The sequence below is a fragment of the Neomonachus schauinslandi genome, chromosome 8 (assembly GCF_002201575.2).
Source record: "Neomonachus schauinslandi chromosome 8, ASM220157v2, whole genome shotgun sequence".
NCBI classification, from domain to species: Eukaryota; Metazoa; Chordata; class Mammalia; order Carnivora; family Phocidae; genus Neomonachus; species Neomonachus schauinslandi.
The window spans coordinates 116,415,091-116,440,558 of record NC_058410.1 but is presented as its reverse complement, the minus strand read 5'-3'; the positions used below and the strand labels follow the sequence as shown (position 1 = coordinate 116,440,558).

At 44.0% G+C, this 25,468-nt stretch overlaps 1 protein-coding gene across 1 annotated transcript; it reads right to left on the bottom strand.

Moving 5' to 3' along the window:
• Window positions 1-13,710: 13,710 nt before the first annotated feature.
• TAP2 (transporter 2, ATP binding cassette subfamily B member) lies at window positions 13,711-23,783 on the bottom strand. Its single transcript, XM_021684534.1, has 12 exons — window positions 23,739-23,783; window positions 22,827-23,327; window positions 22,614-22,728; window positions 21,274-21,404; window positions 20,785-20,990; window positions 18,145-18,342; window positions 17,897-18,025; window positions 16,345-16,533; window positions 16,010-16,183; window positions 15,666-15,825; window positions 15,182-15,318; window positions 13,711-14,405 (listed from the first exon to the last, which is right to left on the bottom strand). The coding sequence occupies exons 2-12, from the start codon at window positions 23,317-23,319 to the stop codon at window positions 14,226-14,228; spliced, it is 2,112 nt and encodes a 703-aa protein (XP_021540209.1). The 5' UTR covers window positions 23,320-23,327; window positions 23,739-23,783; the 3' UTR covers window positions 13,711-14,225.
• Window positions 23,784-25,468: the final 1,685 nt, after the last annotated feature.

The window sequence follows — 25,468 nt, the reverse complement described above, 5'->3', positions numbered from 1 at the left end:
AGCCAGAGGAATGTTGAAAAAGAAAAGCAAAGCCGGCGGCATCACAATTCCGGACTTCCAGCTCTATTACAAAACTGTCATCATCAAGACAGCATGGTACTGGCACAAAAACAGACACATAGATCAATGGAACAGAATAGAGAGCCCAGAAATGGACCCTCAACTCTATGGTCAACTCATCTTTGACAAAGCAGGAAAGAATGTCCAATGGAACAAAGACAGTCTCTTCAACAAATGGTGTTGGGAAAATTGGATAGCCACATGCAGAAGAATGAAACTGGACCATTTCCTTACACCACACACAAAAATAGACTCCAAATGTTTGAAAGACCTCAATGTGAGACAGGAGTCCATCAAAATCCTAAAGGAGAACACAGGCAGCAACCTCTTTGACCTCAGCCGCAGCAACTTCTTCCTAGAAACATCACCAAAGGCAAGGGAAGCAAGGGCAAAAATGAACTATTGGGACTTCATCAAGATAAAAAGCTTTTGCAAAGCAAAGGAAACAGTCAACAAAACCAAAAGACAACCGACAGAATGGGAGAAGATATTTGCAAATGACACATCAGATAAAGGGCTAGTATCCAAAATCTATAAAGAACTCATCAAACTCAACACCCAAAGAACAAAGAATCCAATCAAGAAATGGGCAGAAGACATGAACAGACATTTTTCCAAAGAAGACATCCAAATGGCCAACAGACACATGAAAAAGTGCTCAATATCGCTCGGCATCAGGGAAATCCAAATCAAAACTTCAATGAGATACCACCTCACACCAGTCAGAATGGCTAAAATTAACAAGTCAGGAAACGACAGATGTTGGCGGGGATGCGGAGAAAGGGGAACCCTCCTACACTGTTGGTGGGAATGCAAGCTGGTGCAGCCACTCTGGAAAACAGCATGGAGGTTCCTCAAAAAGTTGAAAATAGAGCTACCATATGATCCAGCAATTGCACTACTGGGTATTTACCCCAAAGATACAAAAGTAGGGATCCGAAGGGGTACGTGCACCCCGATGTTTATAGCAGCAATATCCACAATAGCCAAACTGTGGAAAGAGCCAAGATGTCCATCGACAGATGAATGGATAAAGAAGATGTGGTCTATATATACAATGGAATATTATGCAGCCATCAAAAGGAATGAGATCTTGCCATTGGCCACGATGTGGATGGAACTGGAGGGTATTATGTTGAGTGAAATAAGTCAAACAGAGAAAGACATGTATCATATGATCTCACTGATATGAGGAATTCTTAATTGCAGGAAACAAACTGAGGGTTGCTGGAGTGGGGGGTGGGGTGGGAGGGATGGGGTGACTGGGTGATAGACACTGGGGAGGGTATGTGCTCTGGTAAGCGCTGTGAATTGTGCAAGACTGTTGAATCTCAGATCTGTACCTCTGAAACAAATAATGCAATATATGTTAAGAAAAAAAAAAAGAAGAAGAAGAAGGTAGCGGGAGGGGAAGAATGAAGCGGGGGAAATCGGAGGGGTAGACGAACCATGAGAGACGATGGACTCTGAAAAACAAACAGGGTTCTAGAGGGGACCGGGGTGGGAGGATGGGTTAGCCTGGTGGTGGGTATTGAGGAGGGCACATTCTGCATGGAGCACTGGGTGTTATGCACAAACAATGAATCATGGAACACTTCATCTAAAACTAATGATGTAATGTATGGGGATTAACATAAGAATAAAAAAAGAAAGAAAGAAAAGAGGTGAAATGCAACTATGTAACCTTTAAATACTGTGTCCCTCACACTCAGTAAACACGCCCTGCCCTGGAATCTGACCAATCAAAATAATAATGCCTTCTACTGGGAGATCAAGACAGATAAAGAAAATGATGGGGAAGTGGGGAAGACATCACTAGTGTTCACCAACATCTTCTACTTCCTGGGCACATGGAAAACTGTACTTCCTGGTTTCCCAGGACTGTGTGACTAGTTCTAGCCAATGGTTAGTGAACAAAAAGGTTCTTAGTCAAAGAATTTAACTACTATTGGATGACTCTTCTTTTCTTCCCTTACCAAGTCAACCAAGACAGCCTTGTGTTGAAATGATAGAATCAGAATACAAAAGCAGTCTAATGAGCAGAGTCGTCACGAAGAGGAGAAGCCCTAGAGAGTCACCCAAACCCACAACAGGTGCTGTATGAATGAGAGAGTTTTGCTTGATTAAGGCTCTGAGGGTTGTTACCACAGCCTGGCCTAACTTAACCTAACTAATATAGGACAAGAACAAGAATGTTGACCTGCCCCTTCCACATCGCTCAAGTAGATTTGAATATTCATGAATTAGAAGCCTGAGCACAAGCCAAAACTGGTAGACTCTGTCCACAGAGCATCTGACCCATGACTGTGGGTACTTCTTCTAGAGGCATATGGTTGTGTTGCTACCACTTGGGAGGGCAGGTGTGGAGCTGAGTGAAAAGGTGGTAATCAGAAGGAGCTCAAGCCACTGAGTTTTAACTTCCTCCCTTCCTCCTACCTACACCTACCTTAGTCTTTCCCATGTATTTTATCTCATTTGGAAGTGGAGAAAAACATTCTACTTGAAGCTAAGTGAATGAGAACCTGACACTGATATTATCAGAAGCAGCAAAAGCATGAGAGGGTAACAGAGGCTTAAGTCCAAGTCTGGTTAGCTCCTCTGCAGGCAATACTGTAGCTGGGCTTCTCAAGGATGAGAGAGAGAGATCTTGAGGAGAGGGAAAGAGTGAGGCCTAGAGAATACAGATAAAAGGTGTGCCTGTATTTGGATTTAGAGGAAGAGAAAGAGTTGATTGAGGGGAGACTGGAGGATGTGGATGCTGAACCAGAAAGTTAGGAGGGCTGCTCTTTCCTACTTCTGGTGTGAACGTGTTTAAGGCTCATAAACTCTAAAATCTGACTTGCCTACATCATCATCATAATAGCTAATATTTGTTGATTATACATTATGAGTCAGTTTTCTAAGCACTGTGAATGTCTGTGTGTATGGTGGTGGGGGATGAGGGGAGAGAGAAAGAGAGAAAAAGAAGAATAGAGAGAGAATCATAATAATAACCCTTTGCAGAGATATTATTATGATCTCCCTTTTATAGCTGAAGTAGTGAAAGAATAAACCAAGGGTCACATAACTAGTAATTCCATCAGCAGTGCTTTTTCCATTGCATGGTATTTCTTACTTGGGGCCCCAGGAAAGCTTTATTTCTACTCCTTCAGTATCCTTGCAATGATAAGATGCACAAAGGAGCAAAATAACTGAAGGATTTTATTAGAACTACTTGGAACCAGAATAGACCCCCATCATATCCTACCTCACAAAAGGAAATCAGTGGTCTCATATATCGCAAGCAAAGAGTGGCATAGAACCTATCTATGGGCACTAAGAAGAGAAAGCAGTATCAACCTGTGAATCTCCCTTGTCCATGGCCTCTGACACAAGCATCAATTCATGCAGTTAGAAACTTTGTTGAATTAGTTCTGGGGAGAAGCTAAAAAAGGGAGAGGTGGTGGCCTGGCTCCTTTCTCCCATGTTTTTGTCTTTGTGTTCTAATTGTATGAGCTTGAAAAACAAGGTGGGGCATTCTGATCTCCCTCTTCCTGTCTGATTTCAGCCAAGAGCCCTACCTAATATAGATACAGGCTCTTCTGTGATTTTTCACTCAAATCTGTATCTTGCATCCCTCTTCCTCGTTCCCTCTCTATTCTATTCTCTAGGGAGTGAGAGAAGGTAAGTATGATAGATGTGATTGTTTCCTTTTGTTTAGAGAGAGAGTGCACACTGGAGTGGGGGCAGGTGGGGGAAGGGCAGAGAGAGTCTTAAGCAGACTCCTCACTGAGCGCAGAGTCCAACATGGGGTCGATCTCACAACCCTGAGATCATGACCTGAGCCAAAATCAAGAGTCAGACGCTTAACCGACTAGACCACCCAGGCACCCAATGTGATTGTTTCTTGAGAGAGGTATAAAATCATTATTCTCCCTAGTATCTGACACAAATCCCCCTTCAATTACTATTTTGGTGACTTTAAAGTTGAAACAAACTGCTCATTTACATTCATTTTCCTCTTCCTACACCTTCCTATCACAAGAAACATAAACCGCCTTGGAGACATTAGAAAAATATTCTGAGTTACTGAACAGAAAACGAAAACATAGGGGTGCCTCGCTGGCTCAGTAGGTAGAGCATGAGTTTGAGCCCAACGTGGGGTGTAGAGCCTATTTAAAAATAAAATTAAAAAAAATTTTTTTAAGATTTTATTTATTTATTTGACAGAGAGAGACACAGTGAGAGCATGATCACAAGCAGGGGGAGAGGGAGAGGGAGAAACAGGCTTCCCGCGGAGCAGGGTGCCCGATGCAGGGCTCGATCCCAGGACCCTGGGATCATGACCTGAGCCAAAGGCAGACGCTTAACAGCTGAGCCTCCCAGGTGCCCCAAAATAAAAATATTTTTTAAAAAAAGAAAGAAAGAAAATGGGGTGCCTGGGTGGCTCATTTGGTTAAGCATCTGACTCTTGATTTGGGCTCAGGTCATGATCTCAGCGTCATGGGATCAAGCCCTGAATGGGGCTCCCCATGCTCAGTGCAGAGTCTGCTTGTCCCTCTCCCTCTGCTCCTCCCCCTTGCACTCTCTCAAATTAATAAATAAGATCTTATAAAAAAAGAATTAAAACATTTTTAGGGAACACTGTGTGTTGAGACACAGTTTAACTGAAGGAATTGTACTAAGAATTTTGCCAGCTCAAAACATTTGCTAAATTCTCCTTCAGTGCTGATACAGTGAGGGGAAAGGTAAGAAGGAAAGAGTATGAGAAACAACAGAAATTGTTGCAATTTGGGGTGTCAGAAGCAAACTTGTGACCTTAGTCTGTGAGAGTCCATTTGGGAATGAAGAACCAAAAGGCTGGATTCTAATCAGCTATCACTTGTTTAATATGACTGCCGGCTGGGTGCATCCACCCAGCATATTGATTTATGCTTACTATGTGACACCTCTCTCCTAGGATGGTTTTGTCCGTCACATCATCCTGGAAAAGTGAATGTTGGTGGTTTTTTGTTCTGCTAATTTGTTTATTTGAACTCATTATTCTTAGGAAATACCCACTGAAATTATATTATGAACTTTAAAAAGGCTCTCTAGAACAAACCCAACCCTATCTTGATGTGTTTTTTTTTTCAATTTGTGCTACATTCTGTTGTAAATATTTTTAAGGATTTTTGCATATTAATAAGTAAATTCATCTATAGTTTTATTTTCATACATTGTCATAGTTTAACATTGATATTATCCTTACTTCACTAAAAGAACACATTTGCTGCTGCTGAACCATTTAATTAGGATTAGAATTCTCTTTTTTCTTTTTCTTTAAGGACTTCATTACACTGCCCTAAATATCTGGACCTGAAGTTTTATTGGGGTAGCTCTTTTACAGTTTTTCCTGTTTCTTCATTGGAAATTATTCTATACAAATATTCTACCTCTAAAGGGATTGGTTTTGGTATAGAGAATTATTCATTCAATCCAAGTTTTCAAGTTTATTTTTATAAAATTGAATAAAACAATTTTGTGTGGTTTTTCCCCTGTTCATTATTAATTTTGTCCTTGTCATTTCTTATTTTCTCTACTTTTTTAGTAGAGAAATTAGCCAAATTAGGTTTGTCAGTGGTTTATTTTACTGAAATTTTTTAGAGCTTTTGAATTTATTCTATTTTTCTGTTTTCTAGCTCTTCAAGTTCTGCTTTTATTTTTATTATCTGTTCCTGTTTTCATGTGACTGATTGTGTTGTTCTTTTCACTTAATTCGCTTGGTTTCCTTCTTTCCTTTAATTGATTTAAGCAATTAAGGCCATGAATTCTCTGCTGAGCACTGCCTGAGCTATATCCCATGACTTTTGATGTGTGATTTTTAATTATCATTTTTCTAGAAATTTTTCATTTTTGTTTTTCTCTCTGATCAAGAAAGAAATGGTTTCTTTGAGTTTCAATGTGGATCAGTATTTATCTTTTCTGATTTTTTTATTATTATCCAGCTTGTTCCATTATGGTCAGAGAATAGTATCTATATCATTTCTACTTTTAGGAACTTATTGAGGTTTTTTTTTGTACCGTAATATGTAGTCCATTTTCATTAATGTTTTGCTGGAACTTGAAAAGATGTGTTCTCTATTTTTTTGTTTTGTTTTGTTTTTTCTTTTTTTTTATGTTATGTTAATCACCATACATTACATCATTAGTTTTTGATGTAGTGTTCCATGATTCATTGTTTGCATATAACACCCAGTGCTCCATTCAGTACATGCCCTCTTTAATACCCATCACCAGGCTAACCCATCCTCCCACCCCCCCTCCCCTCTAGAACCCTCAGTTTGTTTTTCAGAGTCCATCGTCTCTCATGGTTCTTCTCCCCCTCCGACTCCCCCCCCCCTTCATTCTTCCCCTCCTGCTATCTTCTTCTTCTTTTTTTTTTTTTTCTTTTTCCTTAACATATAATGTATTATTTGTTTCAGAGGTACAGGTCTGTGCTTCAACAGTCTTACACAATTCACAGCGCTCACCATGTGTTCTCTATTTTTAATGAAGAAAGTTTAATATAGATCCATCAGATCTAATTTTATACTGTTGGAATATCTTCTGTGATCATACTTATTTTTGTCCACTGAGAAAAGTAAATTAAAGTAACCTAATACTAATTAAATTAAAGTCACCTAATACATTTCTGAATATTTTCCTTGCATCTACCTTAATTTCAGCTTTATGAGAGTTCCTTATATGCTATCTAGAATTTAAATGCACATCTCTTATATATCCATTATGAATTTTACACTTCACATTATAAAGTGCCTTCTTGTCTCACTCAACTTTTTCCATTTGAATTTCACCTGTTTAATAAAGGTGTTGTGATCTCTGCTTCCTTTTTATTTGCATTCTTTCGCTATGCGTTACCCATCATTTTATTTTTTGAATAAATGAATGGACCTATCTGAGTCACTCTATTTTAGGTGTGTTTTTTTGTATATTGCAAACAGCAGTTTTTCTTTCAATCTAACCTAAAACCATTTTTATTTTATATATCGGTTAAGCCCATTTACAATTAACATAGCAAATAGATGCAGTGTAATTTGTGATTTGTACGTAATATTATTTTCTTAAATATGCCATTTATATGAGTATTTCTTTTAAAAAAATCTTTCATTGTGTGTCGTGTTTTCTAAATTGCAGTTTTTCAGATATTTTAAAAGGTGAATATTTTGGGGTTGTCCTGATAATTTTATTCTTATATAATACAATAAGTTTCCTCTTTCTTTAGTTTCTATCAGTTTGAACATCATAAAAGTGCTAGCATACATCCTCTCCTCTCCTCTTCCATTTTCCTTGTGTTTACCTTTGTACTCTCAGTATGTTCTAAATATGAATACTTGTTTTACCCATTTTGTGAGATAGCTTTAGACTCCCGGATATTATAGACAAGGCCATAAATAAGCTTATTCTATATCCTTACTCATTTTTCCATTCAATCTACAATTATTGAGAAATATGTTTCTGTTTGTCAATTTCGTCTAATTCTGACTATATTTTCCTACATATTTTGTGGTATCTTTGTTAGGTGTAGACTGAGTCTGTTTTAGTATAATGTTCTAGTGACATCTTGGTATCATTATCCAATGATCGTCTTTGTTTCTACTAATGCCTTTGCTCTTAGACTATATTTTTAGGTGTCAAAGTAATGACAAACATTGTCTTCTGTTAGTGTCTGTTTCATGTATCTTATTGCATGTTTTGGTTTTAAGCTTTTCATGTCTTTAGGTTTTCTTTGTGATTAATATGAAGAGCATGTAACTGGATTTTGTGATCCCCTCCCACAGCTTCACTTTCTGCAGTTTCATGACATATGGTCAACTATCACCCACAAGTCAAGGATCCTCCTTCTGACATCAGAAGGTCAGAAGGTCAATGGTAGTCTAATGCTAGGTCACAATGCCTACATCACTCGCCTCAACTAATCTCATCACATAGTCATTTTATCATCTCACATCATCATAAGAAGGGTGAGCACAGTACAATAAGGTATTTTGAGAAAGAGAAACAATACATAACTTTTATTACAATATATTGTTATATTTGTTCTATTTTATTATTAGTTACTATTGTTAATCTCTTACTGTGCCTAAATTACAAATTAAACCTTATTATATGTATGTACATATAGAGAAAAGCAAAGTATACATGGAGTTCAGTTACTATCTGCGGTTTCAGGCATCCACTGGGGGTCTTGGAACATATCCCCCACAGATAAGGGTAGGACAGCTATATTATTAATCCAATCTGAAAAACCTCTTACTTTTAACTTCAAATTTAAGCTATTTACATTTATTAGGATTACTAAATTATCTAGATTTGTTTCTACTATTATTGTGTTTTCTATTTTGTTATGTTCTTTCTTTGCTTTTTTTTCTCCTTTCATCACTTATATTAAATTGATTACAATTTTTTTATTTTTTTATTCTTATGTTAATCCCCATACATTACATCATTAGTTTTAGATGAAGTGTTCCATGATTCATTGTTTGTGCATAACACCCAGTGCTCCATGCAGAATGTGCCCTCCTCAATACCCACCACCAGGCTAACCCATCCTCCCACCCCCCTCCCCTCTAGAACCCTCAGTTTGTTTTTCAGAGTCCATCATCTCTCATGGTTCGTCTACCCCTCCGATTTCTCCCCCTTCATTCTTCCCCTCCTGCTAACTTCTTCTTCTTCTTTTTTTCTTAACATATATTGCATTATTTGTGCTCCATGGTTCTATCACTTGCCAGAAGCGGCCAACGGAGGCCCCTCCCCGCCGTCTATCCTCCCGAATATCGCCTCGGATTCACTTCTCCGCATGTCCTACCTTCCAGAAAGTGGTCGCTTTTCTGATGAGAGAGTTGTTGCTCTTCTTTTCTTCGATCTCCTGTTGAGTTTGTAGGTGTTCAGAATGGTTTGATCCCTATCCAGCTGAATTCCTGAGAGGAGACAAAATCCAGGTCTCCTATTCCTCCGCCATCTTGCTCCGCCTGATTACATTTTTAAAGTAGTCTCTAATTTCCTCTTACTGACTTAAGGATTTAAGATTTTATTTATTTGACAGAGAGAGACACAGCGTGAGAGGGAACACAAGCAGGGGGAGCATGAGAGGGAGAAGCAGGCTTCCCGCTGAGTGGGGAGCCTGATGCAGGGCTCGATCCCAGGACCCTGGGATCATGACCTGAGCCAAAGGCAGATGCTTAATGACCGAGCCACCCAGGCGCCCCCTGGCTTAAGGATTTTAAATTCTCTTAGTTAAGAGTTACCCCTACACTTTTTAAAATTTTTTATTTAGGGGTGCCTGGGTGGCTCAGTCGTTAAGCGTCTGCCTTCAGCTCAGGTCATGATCCCAGGGTCCTGGGATCGAGCCCCGCATCGGGCTCCCTGCTTGGCGGGAAGCCTGCTTCTCCCTCTCCTGCTCCCCCTGCTTCTGTTCCCTCTCTCACTGTGTCTCTCTCTGTCAAATAAATAAATAAAATCTTAAAAAAAATAAAAATAATAAAAATAAAAATTTTTATTTAAATTCAATTTAATTAACATATACTGCATTATTAGTTTCAGAGATAGAATTTAGTGATTCATCAGTTGCATATAACACCCAACACTCATCACATCAAGTGGCCTCCTTAACACCCATCACCCAATTACCCTATCCCCCTTCAGCAACCCTCAGTTTATTTCCTATAGTTAAGAGTCTCTTACGATTTGCCTTCCTCTCTGTTTTCATCTTATTTTATTTTTCCTTTCCTTCCCCTATGTTCATCTGTTTTGTTTCTTAAATTTCACATATGAGTGAAATCCTATGGTATTTGTCTTTCTCTGCCTGACTTATTCTGCTTAGCATAATACCCTCTAGTTCCATCCATGTCGTTGCAAATGGCAAGAATTCATTTTTTGATGGCTAATATTCCATTGTGTGTGTGTGTGTGTGTGTGTGTATACCACATCTTTATCCATTCACCTGTCGATGGACATGTGGGCTTTCTCCATAGGTTGGCTATTGTGGACATTGCTGCTATAAACATTGGGGTGCAGGTGCCCCTTCAGTTCACTATGTTTGTATCCTTTGGTTAAATACCTAGTAGCACAATTGCTGGGTTGTTGGGTAGCTCTATTTTTACCCCTATGTTTTTAACATAGCTACCTAAACCGGCAACATCCGAAGTTAAACTCTACCCTCTTCCCAAATAAGACAAAGGCTTTAGAATGTTTTACTTTATCTGCCTCATTCTCATGTTGTGATTGTTCTATCATGTTCTTAAATTTAATGGCCATAACTGTTAGTGATTTTTATAGTCATTTTTCATTCCTCATTCTGATTTACCAATATTTTAGACAGATGTTTTGTTGTTATTGTTGTGTGTGTGTGTGTGCGTTTGTATGTGTTTCTCATCTTTGCTTCCTGTGTCCCGAATTTACTTGCTGAATTTAGTATCCTTATGTAAGTGGTAATAAAAGAAAAACAAATGACAACTACCACATGATGTCACTTTTTATCCATAAGATTGACAAAACCTAATTTAACAACATTCCATGTTGATGAGAATGTGGGAAAACAGATAAATTCATATATTGCTGATGGAACTGTGCATGAATACAACATCTATGAAGGCAATTTTGCAACATATATCAATATTAGTAATGTATATACACTTGGACTCAGCAACTCCCCCTTTAGAATTTTATCCTATGGATATTCTTGCGCATATGTATTATAATGTCTATACAAGGCATTGCTTATAATAGCTAAAGACTTCCAGTAACCTAATTACCCATCAATAGGAGAAGACAAGCTAAATGAAATACGGTACTTCCATAAAATAGAATGCTATATAGTCATATATTTCTAAGTATAAAAACTAAAGTTCAGAACAGTGGATCTAAGGATCTGCTATTTGTAAAAATAGGGAACAAGAACGTATATACATATTTGCTTAAATATACATGAAATTTCCCTAGAAGGATAAACATAAAGCTTGGAGCATGGATTGTGTATGCACTCTCACATATGCATCAAGAAAAGTAAAATTAACCCTTGTTTCCCATGGCAAACCATGGGAAGGATGGGAGAGAGGGTTTCCTCTGCATACCTTTTTGTGGCTTTTGAATTTTAAATCACATTAATATATTGCCTATTCACATAAATTATATCTTTAAGAAAGAATAGTAGGAGGGTAAGCAGATAGAGGGAGTATAGGCAACTCTTTTGAGGAGTTTTGTAGTAAAGCTGGGCAGAGTCCACCTTTTCCAAGCTTTGTGACCCAGGCAATGTGCCTAAACCTCCATTTCCTCATTCTTAGAATTGATATAGTAATATCTGCCACATAGGATTATCTTGAAGAAAAAGTACAAAGATATACGTCAGGCACTTAGCATAGCACTTGAATGATTACTGTCATTAAAGTTATTACAATTCATAAGTCCATAAAACTCTAGGTTCAAAACCCAGTATTTCCTAGGATCACTAGATGGGCATCAGACTCAATCAGATGGGTGCTTTTTTGGCTCACTCAGCACCAAAAACCGGGAAGATCTTTGTTTTCCTTACTGCCTACTCCTTTCTCCAAAATTCTGACAACTGAACTCTTCCTCCTCTTGAACCACACTGCCATGTGGACTGCAGGTGGGCTACCTACTCCTCTGGGGAATAAAGGACTTGCAATTCAACACCATTTCCACACTGGGCAAAGCAGATGGGGTGGGAGGTTGTCTAGGGGCTCCAAAGAAATCTATGAGAGTTTCTTAGGTTTACCCTCTCCATTCATACCATCCTTTGGCAAGAGTAAAATACGACCGAGTGGGAAAGATGCCGAAAGTAAGTGACAAGAAGGGGAAGTTAAGGGGCTGGCAGATCAAATGGTGTTGGAGGGGAGGGGAGGTGAATGAAAAGAACTAGAACTTGGGAACAGACCAGAATTACCCATATCTGTGGCTACCAGACAGACCACACTTGTAGGCATTTGCCAAAGTTCCACTCTTTGACCTCCAGGGAAACATTTCCAGAATGTGTCCCTGACAGAAGGCCTACTTGGGAGATTCCCTGAAATAACCAACTTTTGAGACATCCTAAGATCCTGAGGTCTGCTGCATCTTTCTGAACTGCCCATCTGGATGCCTGAGTTTTCTTCCCAGCTCAATCACTGAGTAGCCCTGTGATTTCAGGCCAGTTTTCCTTTCTGTAAAGTAAGATTTGACTGCTATGTTACTTTTAAGATGCCTTCCAGGCTTAAACTATTAGGAGTCTATGGGTGTCATACTGAGGATAGCAAAGGATTTTAACAGATCATCTTCTTCCATGAGGGCAACAGTTTCCCTAAGGTTGGGAGATATAGGAATGATTATTCCCATTGTATAAGTAGAGGAAGGATGTTTGGTTGAAAGGGGAAGGAATTAGGCCAGACTTCTCTCTTCTGTGGGTATTTCAATATTCGAGACACAAACAGCAGAATGAAGCAAAGGCTTATCTGCATGAAAAAGCTCCCTACTCTCACCCTGCCTCATTCCCAACAGTTACCAGGCAGGAAAAAAAGAAAAAAAAAGCAAAACAGAAGTTCTGGCTAGTTCATTGCTAGAGCTGGAAAGTACCTGGTGTTTCTGGGAATGTGAAAGTTTCTCTTTCCTAGAATAGGAACCTTCAAAGGTAAGTCCCTCCCAAAAGGCAGTAATGTACACAGCTCTGAATTTTCAGTGGTTGGCATATAGAGAGGACAGAGAAGATTTACTCATTTGTGCAACAGACATTGGCTTCTTGTCTGCTATGAATCGACAGCCTGTACCAGGTTGTCAATATAAAGCTTAATAAGACATATGGCCTTCCCCCCAGGAGCTCATGGTCTAGTGGGATAACAGAGAGGTGGGAGGATAAGGAGTTTATTACAGGCTGGGAAATAGGTAAACGCTCGGGTGATAGAAGCACATGGAAAGGACACTTTCTCCAGACTGAGATTAGGAAAGGCTTCCTGGAAGACCTGATCCCTGAGTTAAGCCTTGAAGGACTTGGAGTAAATCGGGAAGGGTGGTTCAGGAAACAGCAAGAACACACCATATGCAAAGGCACAAAGGCATGAGGAGGGCAGTAAGTTTGCTGCAGGAGCTCAATGCAAAAGGAAAGGGTGCTGCAAATGAGCTGCACAACCTTGCATGCTGTGAGGAAGATCTGAGCAGAAAGGAATGAAGAGCTCTTGAAGGACTTTACGGAAGTGACATCATCTTATGTGTCTGCTAGAAAAGAAAAATTACTTCACAAAGAATGGCTGGAAAAGGTGAACCAACGGTGGGGAAACCTCTTTGGAAATGAGATCGTCTAAGACTAAATGAAAGTTATAATAACAATGGGACTAGAGAGAAGGCAGTGGATTCAGAGCTATTTACTGGATCTGAGTATGAATTCGAGATTATGAACACATGATGTTATATAATTTATTGGTTGAGATTGTGGACCTGGGTCAGGCCTGGATTCAACTCCAACTCCACCACTGTATAACCTTGGAAAAGTTATTTAATCTCTTTGAGACTCAGTTTCCTCATCTGTAAGATGGGGATAATAATAATCAACCTCATAGGGTTGAGGAAAAGGACTAAATATGATAATGCCTGAAAAACATCTAGCATAGTTCTTATTCATATTAAAACTCTATAAATGGTAGATATTACCAATGTTTTATTAACACTGTTACTTAGGAAACTGTGCTCTACCCCTCCATATCCTAACTTCCCCAAAATATCAGACATCAGTGTGAATGGAGAAAGATACAGAAAGGCAACCTCATGAATATTTATATCGGCTAATATTTATCTCAAAGAACAGATAAGACACGATAGGTAGCTGGCAAAATAGTAGCTATGGTGACCTCTGCGAAGTGAAACAAGGGTTAGTTTTATTTTTCTTGATGCATATGTGCTATTTACATAATAAGGAAAATATTTCTAAATAGTTGTATTATATGCCACAATACACTACTCAGCACCAGGGAAATGGTCTTAGAAACAGACGGCACCCCCCTCCCCCTCACTCCCAGCCCCAGTAGGAGCACACATGGTCCAAACTCCTACCCTGCCTCCAGCTCCATGAACAACTACCGAGGGGCACAAGCCCAGGGAAACTCCGAGCACGAGCTACTGTGGGTCACAGAGATGGCCATGAGAAGGGCCCCGGGGACGGGGCCTCAGTCCTCCAGTAGCTGCTGCGCCAGGCGGGAATAGAGGTCCTGGCCCTCCATGAGCTGTGCGTGCTCCAGCAGCTCTCCCTGCCTGAGCACCAGGATCTGGTCAGCACTCTGCACCGTCTGCAGCCTGTGAGCGATCACCAGCACCGTTCGGTCCCCATGGGATTTCCAGTCCTGCAGCTGAAGGGGGAGGATCATAATGCCTCAGAAAGGGAAGAACAGGGGCACTTGGGTGGCTCAGTTGCTTAAGTATCTGCCTTAGGCTCAGGTTATGATCCCAGGGTCCTGGGATCAAGGCCCAAGTTGGGCTCCCTGCTCATCAGGGAGTGTGCTTCTCCCTCTCCCTCTGCTGTTCACCCTGCTTGAGCTCTCTCACTTGCTCTCTCTCTCTCTCTCAAATAAATAAATAAAATCTCTTAAAAAAAATAGGGGTGCCTGGATGGCTCAGTGTTAAGCATCTGCCTTTGGCTCAGGTCATGATCCCAGGGTCCTGGGATCGAGTCCCGCATCAGGCTCCCTGCTCAGCAGGGAATCTGCTTCTCCTTCTGCTCCTCCCCCCCACTTGTCCTCTCTGTCTCTGTCTCTTTTAAATAAATAAAACCTTAAAAAAAATAATAATAAAGGTAAGAACAGGATGGGCACCATATCCCAACTGGGCACCATGTCTCGTGGCATAGGGTAAAGAAGGCGTGGAAGATGAGAAAGTCGGAAAGAGTGGATGATAGAGTCTGCACTGCCCTTCACTCTCAGCTGTCCTACTGCAGGAGGCACATAGAAAAGGGAGCTGTGGACAAACGGGGTGTTCCCACACCGCATACCCTCCATTCCACTCCCCACCCCCTGCAAAAGCACAGATACTCTTCCATTCGTCTTGCCTCTGCCCAATTCTGCATAGGCTGCTCCTTCAACCGTGCTGCTCAGGTCCCACTGCCCCGCCCTCCCACACCGGTACTCACAGCCTGCTCACACTGGACGTCCAGGGCGCTGGTGGCTTCATCCAGGATGAGGACTCGTGGGTCCCGCACTAGGGCCCGGGCAATGGCCAGACACTGTTTCTGTCCCACAGCCAACTGGTTCCCCTTCTCCCCTACATCTGAGGAAACGGAGAAATACCTTTCCTCAAACGCAAGTGGCCACGACAACATCCTCCCCATGAGCACGGGCGAGTGCACAGCTGGTCTTTCCACCAGCACCCATCAGGAGGCATGAGAGCCAGTGTCAGGAGGGCAGGGGTGGACACCTGCTGGGGCTGCCCTCGGAGAGGGAGCACAACTACCCCGTGGCCATTGGGAACAAAGACTCCTGAACAGGACGGGCAACTAGAGAGCTCCTGGTGCTGGGGAAGGCGGGGAAGTGGGAGCCGAGCAAAGGGCAAGGAAAGAGCAGACACAACCCGCACCCCCAAGAAGCAGCTCCAGTTCCTCTTCTGACTGCAGATACCTGTATACAGTCCATGCTCCATCTCCTGTATGAAGCCCACCGCGCTGGCGGCCTGGGCAGCTGCCATCACCTTCTCATCACTGCAGCTCTTCAGCCCGTACGCAATGTTGTCCCTCACAGAACCAGAGAAGAGCACAGGCTCCTGCCCCACCGAAGTCACCTGTGCAGAGGGAGGGGATGGGAACGGGGGACGGTGCGTCAACCCCCATGGCAGGGATCCTCTTTTCCTCCTGGTCTAGCTCCCTCAGAATGGGCTCCTTGTGTTTATTCCCACGGCTCTCCCACACTGCACACGCTTCTTCCCTCCTAGCTCCGGTCCCTCTTCTTCCTCCGCCACCACCCACCTGTCGGTGCAGGTAGCAGTGTTCATACTGGGAGATGGGCTTCCCATCCAGCAGCAGCCTTCCCCCCGTGGGCTGGTACAGATTCTGCAGCAAGGCGGCCACTGTGCTCTTCCCGGACCCATTGGGACCCACCAGAGCAGTCATCTGGCCAGGACGTAGGGTGAACGTCAGCCCCTAGAAATGCCAGGAAACAGTCAGAGGCTTGCCTCAGGGCCCTCCCCATCCTGTTCTGCCAGAGGGAAGATCCACTTCTCAGAGGCAAAGGATCTACAGGCCGTGCTGCCCGGGAGCGAGGGGCCCGGGTTCCCTCCCCGCGGCCCCTTTCAGGCAGGCACCTTGAGCACAGGCTGGTCGGGGCGGTTGGGATACGCGAAGTAGACGTCTTGGAATTCCACCAGCCCCCGCAGAGTGGGAGGGGCCAGCGTCCCGGGCGGAGGCAGCTTGGGCTTTCGGTCCAGGTACTGAAACACCTTCTCGGCAGCCCCGACGTTGCTGAGCATATCGCCACACATGTAAACCAGGGCCTGGAAAACAGGAACGGAGGAGTCAGCTTCATCAGAAACCAGCTCCCCAGCTCCTCCCTGCCACACACCACCGGGCCAAGCTTCTCCTCCCCTCATCCAAAAAGGATTCCCTACCCCTAAATGTGCAATTCAGATGGACTTTAAAGGCAACCCAATACCCCAGCAATGTAAAGGATGGAGAGGTCCATACTTAATTTGCAATGTAAAGGATGGAGAGGTCCATACTCCTCCTGTTCAGCGCTACTTCTATCCCCAGACCTTCCAATGCCCGTTCTGTATTACTCGCGCACAGCTCTGTTTTGCCTAGCTGGACAGGGGGCTCCTTAAAAGCAGGCATGGTGCCCACCTCATCTTTGCAGCCACCAGAGTGCCTAGCCCAGCTCTCCATACATAAAAGACGATTCACAAATATCTAGGAAAATTATAAAATAACGACCAAGAGGAAGTAACTAATTATTTTGAAAACTGGTAAATATAGGGAAAGAGCTAAATGCTATTCTGCCTTTCCTACTCAAACTGTACCAGAGGGTTACCAAAGAGTAGACGAGGGTAAGTCTCCCTGGATAGATGTATTCAAGCTAATAAGTGGAGGAATGGTAGAGTGTCACCGTCTTGCAACCCCTCATGATTTTAATGGATCTAGACACTGGGCATTAATGGCTGATCCTACCAGACATACACGAGAGAGATAAATGTAATATATACACATATGTTACATGGATGAGACAAGTGGAAATACAACCCCTGTATTTGATGAATTTTAGGAATTGCTGTTATACTTTTTTGGTGTGAGAAGGGCTTTGTGGTTATATTTTTTTAATGTTTATGTTTTAGAGATACGCCCTGATGCATTTACAGATAAAACTATATCTTGAATTTGCTTCAGAATCATATGGGTGGGGATACAGTTGAAACAGAATGGCCATGAGTTAATAACTTTAAAGCAAGTGATGGGTACATGCAGGTTCATTATAGTTTATCTTTTTTTTTTTTTTTTTTTTTTTTGCGTATGTTTGAAATTCTCCATAATACAATGAGTTGGGATTTGGTTTGGTTTGTATTTTTTTTAAGATTTTATTTATTTATTTGAGAGAGAGAATGAGATAGAGAGAGAGCATGAGAGGGGAGAGGGTCAGAGGGAGAAGCAGACTCCCTGCTAAGCAGGGAGCCCGATGCAGGACTCGAACCCGGGACTCCAGGATCATGACCTGAGCCGAAGGCAGTCGCTTAACCAACTGAGCCACCCAAGCGCCCTGGTTTTGTATTTTTAAGGGCTGCAAATAAAGGCCAAGGCCCAGAGGCCAGAAAGAAAAACAGGGGGGGCCGTGGGGAGGGGAAGAGTATGCCCAGGCTCCTGACTCACCTGCACATAATGGTCCATGTCCTCCTGGTAGAGCAGGAAGGAGAGCAGCCCACCTTGGGTGAGGTCCCCAGCTAGGATCTGCTGCAGTCCACAGTTCAGCATCAGCACCTGCATTCCCAAGTGCAGCATCTGCAGGGCAAGAAGAAAGCGCTAAGAAAGAGTCCACTCCTACCACACTGAGCAGCGGGGACCCCATTGCCTTCCCTGCCCCTCCCTGGCTCCTAGCCCCAGCCACACAGCCTCCTCACCCTCTGAAAGAGTAAGTAGAGGGCACGTTCCAGGTCTCGTTGCCACCACAGCTGCCGGCACCTCTCCAGGGCCTCCTTATAGAGACAGCTCTCGTGCTCCTCAGCCCCAAAACTGCGCACCGTCTGCAGCCCTCCAACTGCCTCCCGAACCACCTGTCCTGCTTTCGCCACAGCATTCTGGATCTCCTGAAGCACTGCCTGCAAAAGTGAGCCAGGGGGTATAAGGGGCGGATGGGGCAGAAGACAGGAGACTACCCCATGTCTCATCCCTGCCCCGGGGATGCTCCCCCGAGCTACCTAAAACTATCTAACCATCCTCTTTCCCTCTTCCTTACATTTCTTTCCAGAAGGACTAATGAGAGTAGAGAGGGAGGGAACAAAATGTTACAGAGCTCTCAGTGCTGGGTAGTGTAGGGGATACAGGTGATTTTTGCTCCTTCATTTAAGGGAAGTCACACCACCCTCGGTGTCTGAATGAAGGCAGAAGGGATCATTTTCCTAAGTGGCCACAGCTAGTTAACAAAAGGTGGGAATGTAACTCAAAATGGATCAAAAACCTAAACCAGAGCTAAAACCATAAAACTCTTAGAAGAAAACATCAGGGCAAAGCTTCATGACACTAGATTTGGTGATGATTTCTTGGATATAAACCTAAAGCACAGGCAACAAAAGAAAAAAACAGATAAATTGGTCTTCATCAAAATTAAAAACTTTTGTGTATCAAAGGACTCTATCCACAGAAAAGGAACCCCACTAAATGGGAGAAAACATTTCCCAAATCATGTATCTGATAAGGGGCTAATACCCAGAATAGTGAAAGAAGTCCTACAATTCAACAAGTAAAACACAACGCAATTTTAAAAATGAGCAAAGACCTTAGACATTTCTCCAAAAAAGATATAAAAATGGCCAACAAGCACATGAAAAGATGTTCAACACCACTAGTCATTAGGGAAATGCAAATCAAAACCATGGTGAGCTATCACCTCACAAAAATTAGGATGGCTGTTATTTTTTTAAGAAGTGGTGCATATAGGTATACAGCAGAATTTTACTCAGCCATAAAAAAGAAGGAAATCTTGCCATTTGCAACAATATGGATGGACCCTGAGGGCATTATGCTAAGTGAAATAAGCCAGACAGAAGACAAATACTGTATGATCTCATTTATATGTGCCATCTAAAGAAAAAAAAAATCACAGAAAAAGAGATCAGATTTGTAGTTACCAAAGACCAGAGACAGGGGTGGGGATTGATTGGAGGAAGGTGGTCAAAAGGTACAAACTTCCAGTTATAAGATAAATAAATACTGGGGAATGTAATAAAGAAGAAACAAACAGAAGATAACAAGTGTTGGAGAAGGATGTGGAGAAATCGAAACCCTTGTGTATTGCCAAGGGGAATGTAAAATGGTGCAGGCGCTGTGAAAACAGTATGTTGGCAGCTCTTCCAAATATTAAAAATAGAATTACCATAGGATCCAGCAATTCTACCTCTGGGTATATACCCAAAAGAACTGAAAGCAGAGACTCGAACAGATATTTGTACACCCATGCTCACAGCAGCATTATTCACAATAGCCAACAGGTGGAAGCAACCCAAGCATCCAGCAACAGAGGAATGGATAAACAAAATGTGGTCTACGCATCAATGGAGTAATAGCCTTAAAAAGGATGAAAATTCTGACATGTGCTACAAGAGGGATGAACCTGGAGGACATTACGCTAAATGAAATAAGCCAATCACAAAAAGACAAATACTGGATGATCCCACTTACATGAGATACCTAGAGTAATCAAATTCATAGAGACAGAAAATAGACTGGTCATTGTCAGGGGCTGGGAGAAGGGGAAGTGGGGAGTTATTATTTAATAGGTACCAAGTTTCAGCTTGGGAAGATGAAGAAAGTTCTGGAGATGGATGGTGGTGATCCTTGCACAACAGTGTGAACATACTTAATGCCACTGACATGGCACAATTAAAAATAGTAAAAATGGTCAATTTTATGTTATGTATACTTTTTTTTTCATAGCTATCTTTGGATCTTTATTTTCCCACATAAATTTTATGTGGGAAACAAATAATACATTATATGTTAAATACATTATATGTTAAAAAAAAAAAGAAGAAGAAGAAGATAGCAGGAAGGGAAAAATGAAGGGGGGGAATCAGAGGGGGAGAGGAACCATGAGAGATGATGGACTGAGAAACAAACTGAGGGTTCTAGAGGGGAGGGGGTGGGGGGATGGGTTAGCCTGGTGATGGGTATTAAGGAGGGCACATACTGCATGGAGCACTGGGTGTTATACGCAAACAATGAATCATGGAACACTACATCAAAAACTAATGATGTATTGTATGGTGATTAACATAACATAATAATAAAAAGAAATAAAATGAGGCTTATAATAGTGGGAAAAAAAAAAAGAAGTTATCCTGTTCCCAGAAAAATGCTCCCTCTTCTCTCTCTCTCTGTCTCTCTCTCACACACACACACACACACACATACACACTTACATAAAATCCCAGGGGTCAGCACCCTTCTCAAGCCCGTCAGAACTGCTGCTCTTGAGGCTGAGAAGAGAAGACCTCTGGGAGAGTTTTCTTCTGCCCTGGGGATCCCCTACCACCCCCACATACCTGATGGTGGACATCGTGCACTTTTTGAGCCGTTACTGCCAGAGGCACCTTGAGCAGAGAGAGGAGGGCGAGTCGCGGGGACAGGCTGAGCATGAAGCTGTACAGCCCCACCACTTTGACCAGGCTTCGCAAGAACACGTTGGCATTAAGAGCAAGCCAGCTGCTCATCAATTTGGTATCCGAGTTCAGCCTCGAATTCAGCTCCCCTGGGGACGACAGAGCCGGTGAGGAAACCATGCGTAATGCAGAACCCCCAGAGACTGACCCCAACCCTCCCCATTAACACAGGCCCGTCTTCTAAACACCCCCCCGCCCCATCACCGCAGAGACTGGGGGAGGCGACCTCACTGCCCCATCCCAAAAGAGAACTCAGCAGCTCCTCAGCAGCGCCTGGCACAGTGAGCGGAAGAGAGGCTATTTACGGGCTGGAGGGTAACTGAGGGGCAAGAAATGTCCAGGGGAATCCCAGACCCGGACTCCAGGCCCCACCTGTCTTAGTATCCTGGAAGAAACTGAGGTCCTGGCGCAGAAGGGAGGAGAAAAGCAGCTGCCGGACCCGCACATTGATTCTGGACATGGTGAAGGTGAAGCAGCTTCCCCGGCAGCCGGCACACAGTGAGCTGTGGGGGAGGGAGGGAACGGGGGATGAAGGGGACACAGGTGCACAGGAGGGAACGAGTGCGAGAAGCAGAGGAGAAAGCACAGAATGAAAAGAAATACAAGGCTGGGGAAAGTGTACCATGAGAGGCAGAAGAGAGGCAAAGAGAGAAGGAGACAAGGGGAGGGGCCGGAACAAACAGAGGGAAGAAAAACAGGACAGGGAGAGCTAGATGTGGGAACAAAATCATAACACATACAAATTCACGAGTATCTGTGGAGCTCACTCCGTGCTAGACCCAGGGAAGACTATAACAGAAATGAAGAGATGTTGTCCAGAGAAATAGCCTATGACCTCCTTCAGTGCTGTCCCTCTACTCTCCCCCTCTGTCTTGGTCTCTTTCCTCCCCCCAAAGTCCTTCTTCCTACTTTATTGTGGGAACTGCAGCAATGAATTCCCTTGCCCTCCGCTTCTCTGGAGCCCTGGAGACATGCTGTTCCCTCTTCTCTATTGTCCCTGGAGTTGAGCATTCCTCTTAGGCCAACCATTTATACAACTAAACTTAAAGGGAAAATGTGAAAACACAGAAGCAAGTATTTCACAAAATAGGGTTTCTGTGTTTAGAACGTTGTTGGGCTAGTCAGACATAAAATGAGGAGAGTTTGAACTCCAGCGATCACAGTGAGAATGGCCAGAAAAGCACCACAGGAGAAATACTTTGAAAGCAGAAAATGATGGGGCTAGTGTCTGAACATCAGAAAGGCATCAACAATACTGATGCTTGGAGCCCAGGAAACTGATTGTTTCGTACATGGGAATAAAAGAGGGAGGCACTTTCAACAAGACCAGGAGGGAGTGTGATACATTTGAAGCTCTGGGTGTGTGGAGTGTAAGATGACAGTGGGTTGTCCAATGGGAATGTCAAGAAGACAACTGGACTACAAGACTAGAGCTAGGTGTAGAAATATGGGTCTGGGAGTCACTTCTGAGGAACTGGTTTCAGCAAAGAGTAGCAAGTATGGATTAGAAGCATAATGTTGGGTAAATATGGTGAATGAAAGAATGAACGGACGAATGTGTGAAATAGAATGGCAAATAAACAAATTCACACATATTTTGGTTGAAGTATTTTGTGCTTTGTGTACTAAAGGATCTGAAAACAGAGTTAGGAAATGCAAGGGGTCTGTAAAGATGAAGGGCTAGCAAATGAACCCAATCAAGCATCACCTACCTCCCAATGGAGAAGAGACACATGAAAAAGATGGTGCTGGCAAAGGCATCAGGGTCGAAATCACCTCTCAGGATGTCAATGACATGACCTGAATAGTAAGGGATGACTGTCTCACCTGAAAGAGGCATGAAGGAGAACAGATGAACATGCTGGCACCAAGGGCCTTTGCCCACCTCCAATTCCCAATTCAGCAACAGGAAGATCCTGACTCACCCAACACGGCAATAATAAGGAAGAAGAAGGCTGCAACTAGATAAGGCACGTCCGGCCAGGAGAGCTTCAGCAGCCTCCACATCAAGTCTGTGTTGTTCTCCTGGCCCTGCTTCCTCTCCCGGGCTCCTGGGGAGCTCAGCAGAGCCCACATGGCCCAGCTTAGCCACGCAGCTGCATACCCCACCAGCAGCCAGCTCCAGGGGACTGAAGCCACTCTGACTGGGGGAGCACTCAAGGCCCTTGGGACCAGGGCCCTCAGGGAGAGAAACAGCGGGGTCCCCAGGCAGAGCGGGGGCAGCAGTGTTCCCACCAGTCCCAGCGGTCCTCCCACCTTTAGCAGCCACCAGAGCCCTCCAAGTCGCAGGGTCCCCTCCAGCCACAGGCCCGGAAGCCCCGGGGGAAGGAGAGCCCCCAGAGTCCCCTGAAGCAGCCAGAGTAGAGCCAAGTCTGCCAGCAGCAGGAAGGCGCAGGGTCTCAGGTCAGGGAACCGCATGGTGTTATCTAGGGGTAGAAAATGAGGAATTACAGCCCTGGGGTCCCCATCCTCGCCCCTATGCTCACCACCCCGACTCCGCTCAACCCGTCCATCGGCTTCTCATTTTATCCACCCCTACCCTGAATGATCCCCTGGGTCCCCAGTGCCCATCAGTACGGCCCGCTTATGACAGAAGGCATTCTGCCTGTCAGAGGGAGCCTCATCCTTTTAAAAAAAAAAAAACTGACCCCCCCCTCCCCCTACGCCCCACCCCCACCCGCCCGCCGCCGCCCAGTTCCGAGGAGCCGCCCTGCGGTCCCGCCCGGCTCCCTTGCACTCCCGGGGAGGCCAGAGGGACCGGAGGCGGGGGGCGCGGAGTGGGTGGCGGGTTGGGATGCGTCGGTTAGCGTTCCAGGCTTCCGGCCACACGAACTCACCCGCGGCGGCTTCGGGACTGCAGCTCCGGGGGGTCGTCTTTCGGCTACGTGCTGAGCACGGAGCTCTGAAATCCGCTCGCGCTGGCTCACCTTCGTTTCCCCCTTCTGTCTGCTGGCGGCACTCTGCAAGCGGGGGCGTCCTGGCGCCCGCCGCTTTCGCTTTCGCTTTCCCAGACCGGGCCCCGGTTCCGGGCAGGGCGGCCACCAGCGGGGGACGCGCGACACCTGCCGCCCGCGGAAGCCCGGGGCCGAGCCGGGCGCGCACGCGCCCCGCCCCGCAGTGAGCCTCTTGCGGTTAGCAACTGTTACTCTGGAACGGAAAACTCCTGCAAGTGTTTCAAATTGTCATTAACTAAAACAAAGCTATTTCAAGGATTGAGATGTTTTGTAATTGGAGAACCACTGGATTTTCTTGCCTCAAGCTCTGATCCTATTTTGAGAACTGCCTCTTCCTCCATCCAAAGCTCCTGTTTTAGGGTCTGGGATCAAAACAGAGCCAGATTCTGAGCGAGAAACACTCAGGACCTCTCCTAAATAGGAGGTCCCAGACACTTTCACCAGGGCCTAAGTGGGTTTCCACTTACACAGATTTTGAGCTGAAAGGCCCTGATTCTTTATATTCATCTGCCCTCCTCAACACAGCTCCTTGAGCAGAGCTCATGTTCAGGTGCCTCTAGGTGTGTGTTTCAGATTATGTCTTGGGAGCATCTCTGGTATATGGGGAGGATGGACTTTGTTTCCTGGTCTATTTTAACATTGATTAAGCAGTAGACAGGATTCTACAGGTCCTGCCTGACCCAGAGCCCATCTATGGAACATGCTGGTTTATTTATTCTAGAAACAACTCTTCAGATTGAAACTATCCCCCCAACTCAAAGTACCCCCAAAGGAGGGATCGCTTGGATTCCAAACCACCCCTTTGAAATGTTACTGGCATGTTTACCAATGAGGCACTTCTGGTTTAAAGGGGGGAGTGGTGTATTTGAAGTAGAGGATTATTAAAATTTCTCCAACCCTGCCATTCTGAGATTTTAAGAATCTCTCCCTAATGGAAAAAAAAGCTCTCTGTTCAGCTGCTAACTACTTTCAAGCTTTTTCTTTGACTAACTCTCCCTAAGAGGGGACATCATCCATGCTCCTTGCATGATTCAGAAAATCTCATTATGTCTGTCTCATTTTCCTAACCTGCTTACTTTTTCCTCATATTTCCCTCTTCAAGGAGGGAGTCCTCTTCCTCTTCAATCATGGTGCTGTCATCTTGCAATTGAGCATGATACATCATGAAATTGAACCCCTAATGTCCATCTTTGCATTCAATATCCAGTATCTCCAAAGTGTTATTTGAGGTAAATGTACCATGTTTCCAATCACCATATACACATGAGGTGGAAGCTTTTTCATCTGACTCCACAACGTCAAAAATAGTTGTTCTAGTACCCTACTCCCAGATACCCAAACCATTGACAATGAACCACACAGGAGTATTCAGGTTGTGTCCCTATAAAAAGGACCCTAATCTAAATTAAATGGCAAATATGTGTCCACAGACCTTGACCAGCCTTCCTGAGGGCATGGAGAGATGAGTGTGGAAGGAAAACCCAACAGAAATATTTGGTGAGGCCCCATTTCTTAGGTTGGGGTTCAGGTCTGTTCTCAGGGAAAGCGTCTCTATTTCCTGCCCCCGCCCCACAACAACCCCAGCCCCAAGCCCACTCAGCCACAACACAGAG

Bases quoted from the DNA above. Each gene is read 5' to 3' on its own strand.
- TAP2 (XM_021684534.1), bottom strand. From the start codon at position 23,319: ATGCGGTTCCCTGACCTGAGACCCTGCGCCTTCCTGCTGCTGGCAGAC. The intron at 16,184-16,344 runs GTGCCTGCCTGA...TGGCATTTCTAG, and splicing joins CCGACCAGCCTGTGCTCAAG to GGGCTGACGTTCACCCTACG. The intron at 15,826-16,009 runs GTGGGTGGTGGC...CCCTCTGCACAG, and splicing joins ACTGCTACCTGCACCGACAG to GTGACTTCGGTGGGGCAGGA.